The sequence below is a fragment of the Ictidomys tridecemlineatus genome, chromosome 5 (assembly GCF_052094955.1).
Source record: "Ictidomys tridecemlineatus isolate mIctTri1 chromosome 5, mIctTri1.hap1, whole genome shotgun sequence".
In the NCBI taxonomy this organism is placed as follows: domain Eukaryota; kingdom Metazoa; phylum Chordata; class Mammalia; order Rodentia; family Sciuridae; genus Ictidomys; species Ictidomys tridecemlineatus.
Window position 1 is genome coordinate 46705514 of NC_135481.1, and position 10380 is coordinate 46715893.

At 34.9% G+C, this 10380-nt stretch overlaps 1 protein-coding gene across 1 annotated transcript; it reads right to left on the reverse strand.

Moving 5' to 3' along the window:
- Positions 1-368: 368 nt before the first annotated feature.
- Positions 369-1304, reverse strand: LOC101955623 (olfactory receptor 4F21). The gene has a single exon (XM_005337160.2). The coding sequence runs from the start codon at positions 1302-1304 to the stop codon at positions 369-371; it is 936 nt and encodes a 311-aa protein (XP_005337217.2).
- Between the last annotated feature and the right edge of the window lie 9076 nt (positions 1305-10380).

Consider the following 10380-nt stretch of genomic DNA (forward strand, 5'->3'; position numbering starts at 1 on the left):
CTATATCAAATATCTCTATATTTGAGATGATTCCTCGTGTTCAACAAAGCAACTTTGAGGTTACTTAACACTCTATGTGAAACAGAAAGGATGTAATTATATTTATGCCCAAATGATCACAAGTAAATTCATATAACCTTATTTATTCAAATTCTTTCTCCTAAAAATTTCATAGTGGATTTTCATTTTTGATGTTAGTAAAAAGAAATGAGCAAACGCTTCTTCTGGAGGAAGAGAACACATAGTCTTACTATGGGTAGGCACAACTCATTGAGGTAGCTGTCATATTCAGTTGGCCATGTTAACTGGCAAATGCATAAGAGTAGATGTCCAGCAGGCAGGTGGATGTATGGTTTCGGTGTCCATGATCAGCAAAATCTGTCATAATGAAACTTCTTGTTCAGTCTTTGCATTGCTATCTTTATATCTTTGTTTCTCAATGTGTAGATGAGAGGATTCAAGGCAGGGGTGATAGCAAAATCAACAATAAACATGTATTTGTCAACTGATGATGTGGGGAAAGGCCACATATAGATAAAAATGCATGGAGTGAAAAATAGAACCACCACAGTGATGTGAGCTGACAATGTGCCAAGAGCCTTGGACAAGTCCCCAGAGGAACGTTTCCAGACAGTGACCAAAATGAAGACATAGGAAAGGAGAAGCAGGAAGAAGGTGCCTATGGTTATGACACCACTGTTGGCAGCAACAACAAACTCAAACTTGGCTGCATCAGAGCATGCAAGCTGTATGATCCTGGGAAAGTCACAACAGAAGCTGTCTATCTTATTAGGACCACAAAAAGGCAAGTTTATAACAAATGAAAACTGAGTCATAGCATGGATCACTCCTGTTACCCAGCTGATGACTATCAACAGAACACATGTTCTTGGTTTCATAATGGTCAAATAGTGGAGTGGTTTGCAGATGGCTACGTACCTGTCAAATGCCATGGCTATCAGCAGCACCATCTCTACTCCTCCCATGGTGTGGATGAAGCATGTCTGTGTCATACAGCTTTGGAAGGAAATTACTTTGTGTTCTGTTAACAGGTCTGTGATCATCCTGGGAACTGTGGTGGAGGAAACACCAATATCATTGAAGGACAGGTTGGCCAGCAGGAAGTACATAGGAGAATGTAAGTGAGAATCAACAATTATCAAAAAGACAACAAAGAAGTTTCCCAGGATGATCCCTAAGTAGAGCAAGGAGAATGTTATCGTGAGAATAACTCTAGTTTCCCAAGAACCTGAGAGTCCCAGCAGCACAAACTCAGAAACCACAGAGCCATTCAGTCCATCCATTGCTTTGGTCACAAGAGCTGGTTTTGAACCACCTGTGGATAGAACATGATGAAGAATCAGAATCTGTGGTATTAACTTGTGCTTCCCATTCTGTGCACCAGAAACCCTTAGTTAAAAATCATTGAATTCACTGACAAACATGTAAATAAGTAAAGTAATAGAAACAGCAAATTATTGTGATTCAATTAAAAGGAAATTACACTATATAGTATATGGGAATAAAATAATTTCTTTCCTTTTTTATATGACCAGAAATGTTTGTTTTGCTTGCTTTGCCTCTCTAGGATTTATGGAAATGTTTTCTAAATTCTTTCTGGGTGTTTTCCCAGCCTAATGATCTCAGGTTAACCAAAGTGTTCTCATACTATTCTGCTGCAATAAGACACATTTTTTTTTTTGCTTAATATGTATTTCACCAGTGAAGTAGAAATTTACATGTCAAGATTGTTATTCACACAATGTGTGGGCATCAGCACTGGCTACTTATGACCATTAAATTAATATGAACACCTGGTAATGAACAAAAATTTTCTTTAAATATTAATGTTAATACTTATTTTCATCCTTCATACAGAGCTTTGGTATAACCACTTCATTATTTTTAAAACCACACAATTCATATGTAGATATTGTTAAATGAGACCCACTGTGTTAATGAAGAAGCTGAGTCTTAAATGGATAAGCTCTTAGAGCCATGATTTGTTATCCAGAGGTGTACGTTATCAGTAACCCATACTCTTCAACATGGTGCAAGGATAGCACCTTCAAGGCACTCTGGAACTTGCCCAGATATCATTGAATTGTATTTCCTTTAAATTGTGTTGACTCCTATCAACGCAGCAAACTTTCTACTTAAATATGAAATAGCTGTATGGTGGACCCTTTCTAATTACACCTTACTCCACCCAACCCTTTACTGGCAATCCTTACTTTTTGTTTATAACATAAATTAAAATAATCCAGTTTATACAGATGCATAAGTTCTTGTTAAGAAATCTGAATTATGAATATTTCATGCCATTGTCCATTTTGGGTCATCATTTCTTTTTATGTAGCTGTAGGATTTGATTCTCATTATCATGACTTTGTTTCTGTAACAAACAAATCTTGTCTTTGGATTCTTGGATTTATAATGCTGTTCTCCTTCCTGCCTTTTGTCAATGAAATTCCCTTTGTTCACACTTTTGGCTGAAATCGCCCAATTTCTGAAGAAATTCCTTATTTCAGATTAGGAACATTAATGTGTTTTTTCTAATCCTGATGTTACAGCCACTGATTCATTGAACTTTGAGCATTTGATGCAGAAACAAAGTTTCATATGGTGCAGGCACTCTATTCACCCATCATTTCATTCATTTAATGCTATTGTTATTCCTGAAGGTGCAACAGGTGTGAAGTTCTAAATGTTATATGCTACAAATGACATATTGAAAATTTTTGAAAGAAAATAGGACTCAAAGGGTAAGTTAAGCTAACCAACAAAGATATCAAGAGTCTTTAAATTCTTTTTTTAATGAGAAAAAGTTGATCTCTAGTTTTTTTCCATACACTATAAACGTCTTTTTCTGTTAATTGTAGCAGAATGCAAACTGTTTCTATTATAGCTCATTCTGAATTTTTATCCATTTCTTTAAAAAATTTTTATTAGTGTATAATAATGCAAAAGAATGGGTTTCATTGTGTCACATTCACATGTGCATGTAACAAAATTGGGCCTATTTCATACTGTTCTGTACTTCTGGCTATTATACAATGGTCACTTCCCTTTCTGCTCATCCTTCATTTATTTGATGATTCATGTACTATTCCTATATTTTTATTCAATATAAGTCTTACTGATTTTAAATAGTACATGCAGATGAAATTTGCATGTTCCTTTATCTCAGGAATCCAAAGTATTGTGTCAAGCGTTGTATGTGGGATATACATAGAAAATTCCAGCTCAACCTTCCTATCAACCTGTCAAACTCCAACTCACAGTCTTTTCCTATAAACAATGCTTTTATAAATGTCTTAATTATTCTCTCAAATACCCAATAGTCACCGGATAGCACTCTTGTCTGTCTTCCAGATTGCTTCTCCAGGGCTCAGTTTTTATATCCAAACATTTAATTCAGTTGCTTCCTCTTCATTTCTATTGTCATTTTCTTTCTTTTGCCTTCAATGTATGCATTTTTCCATCTTAACAATTGAAGAAGCCATTGTCTCTTTTCTTCCCCAAGCTCTGCCTCTTCAATAGTCTGTTTCCAGATCTGTTGCATATCTAAAGTCAAATATGATTACTTGCTAATACTATTGAAGGCCTTTTGTGGGTCTATCACAAATAAATTTAATTTATAGAGCATATCTCATATGATACCAGGAGGTAATCAGTACAATTAGAATTTAGATGATATTTCCATAAAAATTTTGGGAAGGGAATTAGTTAATCAGTCACTGGATAAATTAAAACTGTTTTTAAAAACAGGAAAAATCAGTAGAACATATGAAGGGAATTGAGGAGAAAGAAGAAAATATGGGAAAAGGGGAGGACTGTGGAGTGAATCCAACCAAACTTGTGAATGTGCATGCATGATTACGGCATGGTGGGGGATGGAAAGATAACAGTGGTTGATATGTTGTTTACATGTAAGAATATATCACAATGAAACTATTTTTTTTGCATAATCAAAATGCACCAATTAAAAATTATAAATATATATATATATATATATATATATATGCTAAATAATTTCTAAATTAGTGGGTGTGATGAAAAATGAAAACTCCAACATCGGTTTGTGTTATACTTACTCAGAGCTACCACTACTGGAAACAGGCTTTTGTTGATGAACTTTCTTTGGATTTTACCTTACTTCTAAAATGAAGTCCAGTTTGTTTTCTGCAGTGAGAACTTCAGTGAGAAGGTGTCCTCCTCATTGCATATGAAAGGGACTCTGGGTGGAGAAACTTTTCAGCTGTGTGTTTTAATGGAGCAATGATTGGAAAGACTCTCCCTCTCTTTCTCTTGGGGATCCTTAGCCACCTACTTTCTCTCAACTTAGTCCTCAAGGGACATGAAACTGTGCTGGATTAGAGTTACTCCAGTCAAAGAAAATTAAAAGTTGGTTCAAACAGCAAAATGATGTTTAGCATTTGTTCTCTGGTGTGTGTAGAGAAAGTAACATTCTTCTATTTGTTGTGGGTGTCTGATGTCACATGACTGAACCTAGATGTGTGTTCTTCAGAATTCTGTGGAGGGCAGTTCTGGCCAGCTCAGCATCACAATGTTGTCACTGTGCTGGTGACTTTGGGTCCACTTAGACTTGTGCTTCCTGTGAGTCAGAGGAGCATTTGGGTCTCATTCTCAGTACTTCCTTCAGTGAATGTCTGAAGTTCACAATTTGATTGTGAAAACATACTCTGGTATTTCTCTCAATGATGAAAATGGAAGATAACCCCCTACTGTACTGCAATGTTAAAACAGCATATAGATCCAGTCTAATTTAATAAGGTTCTTACGATTCACTGGAGACATTTGTTCTGAAGGTGGCCTTCATTTCTCCTCTTTTTTTTTGAATTTTTTAATATTTATTTTTTTTTAGTTTTCAGCAGACACAACACCTTTTTTTGTATGTGGTGCTGAGGATTGATCCCGGGCCGCATGCATGCCAGGCAAGCGCGCTACTGCTTGAGCCACATCCCCAGCCCCCATTTCTCCTCTCTTGATTTTGCTCACTCTTGGATGTCATAATTACCATGCTGGGACTACATCTTTTACTTCTGTTTCTATGTATAGGGTGAGCAGAGCACATATTGTAATCTCCCCTATCCACAATTTCCCTTTATTTCAGGTTCCCATTAAAAATTTCAGTGTGGGAAAAGGACGATTAGAGTCCAGTAAGACTATGTGGAGGGAAAAAAAAGAGATAGACCATATTCACACAACTTTAATTGTAATATATTGTTTTAATGGTTCCACTGCATTGTTGTATATTGTTTTGAGTATCTTGCTGTGACACCTTTCAAGGTCAGCTTTTATCCTAAGCTAACTCAGTCACAAATGGCTGAGATATCACCTTATAATGAGAAAAGATTTTTGACCATGATTTTAGAGGTTTTGATCCATGATTACAGGGCCCTGTTCTTAGTGTGTGTGGCAGTGAGAACTTCACAGCATATACACATGACTCAGCAAAACAACTGACATCTCTTTCAAAAAGTGAAAGTGAAAAAGAAGAAAGGGTTGAGATCCCAGTACCTTGTTTAAGGACGTGGTACCAATGAGTGGAATATCTCTGACTGACTCCATCTTTGAAAGGTTTCACCATCTCACAATGACCCCAAACCAGGGACCAGGCCTTTATTTAATAGGTAGTACTTTGGGGGACACATAAAGTCCAAAGTATAGCGATAGTATATGTGTACCAGGAAAAGCAGTCAGAGAACTTAAAAGTTCACTATTTGTTCACTTGCTGGCGTATTTCAGACACTTTTCTGGTACTACCATTTAATCATGATCAGTTCTACTCATTTGCAATTGAGGAAAGAGGATGATGGTAGCCAAGTCACTTGTCCAATGTAACAGAGCTATGAAGTGAGGAATGTCTGAGCAGTAGCATCTGGGGAGGTTGTTGTTTTTGAGGAGATTGGAGGTTGTATATAATTTTGTTTTATCTTCAAAAAGCAATAATGATGTTGGTGATAAAGTCCTATCATTTTGTGAATGACTTTTAATTTCCAGTTTTTATATTTTATTTATGATGTAACTTATATATAAAAATTAAAACTTAGAAATTCTCCTATTCTATTTCACCATCAACCACACACTACACCTTGACTCAGGCAACCATCAATCTGTTTTGTTTGTTGGCATAGTTGTGCCTTATTTATTTTTTTAAATTCATTTTTATGGTATAGACTTGAGGGTTTAACATGAAATTTTGTTGTGCATACACTCAGTAAAATGATTTTTATAGTAAAATAAAATGAACACGTTCATCACTTTACACAGACATGTTCGGTGTGTGAGCATGTGGGTGTATGTGTGTCTGTGTGTGTGTATAGTAGGAATCTGTAGTATGAGTCTGTGTTTGTGGTTAGAGCTGCTACAATCTTCTCTCAGCAAAATGTTCTGTATGCAATAATATATTATTTACTGTAATGCTCATACAGTAATTTTATCTCTAGATTACTCATACTGTTTAGTTTTCTTTTTAAAATTTATTTATTCTTGGGCTGGGGATGTGGCTCAAGCGGTAGTGTGCTTGCCTGGCATGCATGCGGCCCTATTCGATCCTCAGCACCACATACAAAGATGTTGTGTCTGCCAAATACTAAAAAATAAATATTAAAAAATTCTCTTTCTCTCTCCCTCTCTCTCTCACTCTGTCTTTAAAAAAAAATATATTTATTTTAGTTCTCCTTATTTCATCCTCCACTCTGTTCCTGGTAACAGGTCTGCTTCTTGCTATTCATTCAACTATTTTAAGTTTCTACATAAGAGTAAGTTCATACATTATTTATCTTTCTAAGTCTGGCTTATTTCATTTAGCCAGTTTACTCCACATTGTAAAAAGTATCCTTTTATAAATTTTTAAAGTTAAATAATATTCCATAGCGTAGGCATGGTACACTGTCTTTACCTGTTGGTCCACTGATAGAAACATAGGTTGATTTCATATTATGACAATGAACATTGGAGTGAAGATATCTCTAGGATGTGTCTATTTAATTCCTTTTGTAATTTATCCAACAGAGAGATTGCTGAGTAAAATATTAGCTCCATTTTAATTTTTAAGAATATAATTATCCACAAAGGTTACATGTTTGCATTCATACCAATATTGTTAAAGAGTCCCTTCTCCACATTCCCACTACCAACTTGATATCTCTTTACTTTTTGGTAATTTACATTGTGAGAGGAGTAATATGCCATTCCATCTTTTTTATTATTTGCAAATGATATAGTGTGTTCCCTTCTGAGCCTATGTTTCCTCATTGCAACTGAGATTCATCCGTGTTATGCTGAACATTAGTGGTTTTGTGTTATTGCGAAGTATTATTCCACTGAATGCCTATTCTACCCACTTCTCTCTATTTCTCCCACTTCTACTTCTCCCCTCTTTAGAACTTTAGGATTTGTCCAGTTTATACTGAATAAGAATAAAATTGTGTAAACACTGATATATTTACATCACATATAATTTTCATTTGCTCAGGTAAATAGCTAAGAGTAGGTTTACTGTGTCAAATGATTTAAACAAAATCTAATGATATATCTTTTAAAGAATTATACTGAAAAAGATGAAATGTGTGGTCAATATGCATACAAAAGTTATATCTGTAAGTGAATATTTTATACTGTTAATGCATTGTTTTAAAAACTTTTTGTGGCTCACCATAAAAACAAAGTAGATTCCTTTTGTCATAAACAGCTGGGAGATGGCAAAATTTATAGCATGCAGCTAGAGTTAGGTAACTTTACATGTTGGAGGACCCAATTTTCATTAGGGAATAAAATGGAACTTAATGGACATGTTCATGGAGCACAGACTAGTCCCGATTCTATATATCAGATGACAGAGACCCTGAGCACCGTGGATTACCACAAATTCCTTGCCCGTTTGTTCACCTTAAAACAATGTTTTTCACTTACATACTAATGATATGATTGTAAATGAGTACAACTAATCTTGAAATCAGTATGGAGATTCTTCAAAAGCCTAGAATTGGAACCATTACATGATCGTGTTGTACCACCCCTCAGTAATTATTTTTAAGAATTAAATTCAACATACATACAAACATGCATGCAATTTATGCATACCCATGTTTATAGCAGTACAATTCACGCCAAGCCTATGTTTGCCTCATTGGATGAATAGACAAAGAAAATGTGTGTTTTATTATATATGTATATATATATATACACACACACACACACACACACACATACATAAAAAATGGAGGCTTACTTAGTCATAAATGTGAATGAAATTAGGTCATTTGCAGGAAAGTAGATGGAATTTGAGATTATTAATTGAAATAAGCCATACTGACAAAGTTAAGTCACATGTTTTTCTGTTGTTATATGGAAGCTAGAGAAAGAAGAGAGAAAAAATAGAGGCTCTCATAAAAATGATGGAGACCATTAAAGTAGATTAAGTGCACAAGTTTGAGAGAGAAGGGGAGTTCAAGGCAGGTACTGGGGATTAATATTGGCCAAAATTGAACACTTCACAACTAGTCTCACTATTATGAACAATTATAAAGCACTAGTACAAAATGTTTTAAAAGCTGAATTCATTGAGATTTTCTTTAAACGTGAGGAAGAGAGGGAAACAAACAGACCATCACATTATTACATAGTATTAGAGGTATGTCAGTAATATCATTGTATGTGATCTCATTCTTTTCCATGAATAATGCTGATTCTAAATTCTCATTAGTGCTTGAAATATATTTGTCACACAATGAAATAAACAGCACATTTTTGTTTGGACAGTGTGAATGGAGAGTATTATTGTCAATATGGGACTTATTAACTGCGGATAGGAGTGTCTGTGGTGGTAAACATGAGAGTTCTGGGTTATGGGTATACTGGATTGACAGGCAGTTGCTTGGGACCCCTTGGTTTCTGAAATTCCTAAATTTAGAACACCATAAGACAGTGTGCCCTTTTCTCAACTGCAAAAGCAAGGCACAGACAGAATCAATTACACTGAATCTATACATGAAAGATGAATGTATAGTGTAATTTTAAAAAGTCTTTGAGTTCATTTGATTAATTTTGTTTTTGGTGGTCGTAAAAAGTCTTTCTTACTTTAGTCTATAGCTATAGTTCCTTAAGTGTAACTAAAATGATGATTTCTGTCATATCAAATCAGATGACTTGTGTTCATGTGAGACAAAGATCACCTACTACCCAATAACATGTGTTTTTATCTATCATGCTAGCTGAAACCATAGTTGGCCACTGACTTGATAAACTATGCACATGCTGAAGGGACACCTTGCAGTTGCTGGTTTATGTGGCACTTATACAAAGCAGAGGATCATAGTTCCTCAAAGGATAGAAGTCTTCAGACTAACACCTTTGTTAATTTTATGTAAATATATAAATAATATTTAATTTACACATTGGTAAGAATGAAATAATATGAAGTGGTTTACTTTTATCAGTAATGTTTATTTAAACAACAGAAAGTGTTCCTAACAGTATGTCCTGGCTTTTGAAAACCTAGAATATTTTGCGTGAGAAATACAAGATATGACCAAGAAGCAATGTACCCTGAAAAGAGAATAAATACTCCCAATACCTTGTTCTTCAGTTGGGAAATATTTAACTGCAGGGTCTATGTAGTCTGCTAGTGAGCCAATTGAGGCTTGTATCTCAGCATGCTTTTCCACATGTGCATGCCTCCATTCTCAATATCATTTCCTCACTGATGGGTTCAAAGGTTAGCCTCCAAATAAACTATTTTCATTTAAGTTATGTCTCAGTAAGGAAACAGCCAAATGGTCATGCAAAGTTTATAGGTGAAAGTCAAAACTCTGGATTTTTGTTTTGGATCTGGTTTTATAGGTACTTATCACATTATGAAAAGTGTTCATTAATGAAACAAAAATAGAGAGGTGAGTTTGAAAAAAAATTTGTTTCAGGTTTTGTTTGGAGGGAATGAATCTAAGTAATTAAATAGATCTACTAGTCCCACATATATAACCATTCATTGTAATATTTTCTGACATTCAACAATTTAAGTGTGAATTTATTTACAAACTAGGGGAGAGAAAGGGAATGTCATTACATCCTTGTGATCAAGTGATCACAGGTTAAATCATATGACCTTGTTTATATACATTGATTCTGTATCCTAAAAAAAAGAAAAAAGAAAAAAAAAGAAAACTTTTAACACAGTAGAATCATTTCTGAAGTAAATACTGTATAGGAGGAATAGACATAATCCTAGTATGAATAGGAACAGGTCAGTGATGTAGATGTCACTACAATTGAGCACATTGAAGTACAGATGCCTAAGTGGAGGTGTCCATCACACAGGTGAAAGTAGTTCCTGAGCTCTCATCGACAGACTAG

Bases quoted from the DNA above. Each gene is read 5' to 3' on its own strand.
- LOC101955623 (XM_005337160.2), bottom strand. From the start codon at position 1,304: ATGGATGGACTGAATGGCTCTGTGGTTTCTGAGTTTGTGCTGCTGGGA.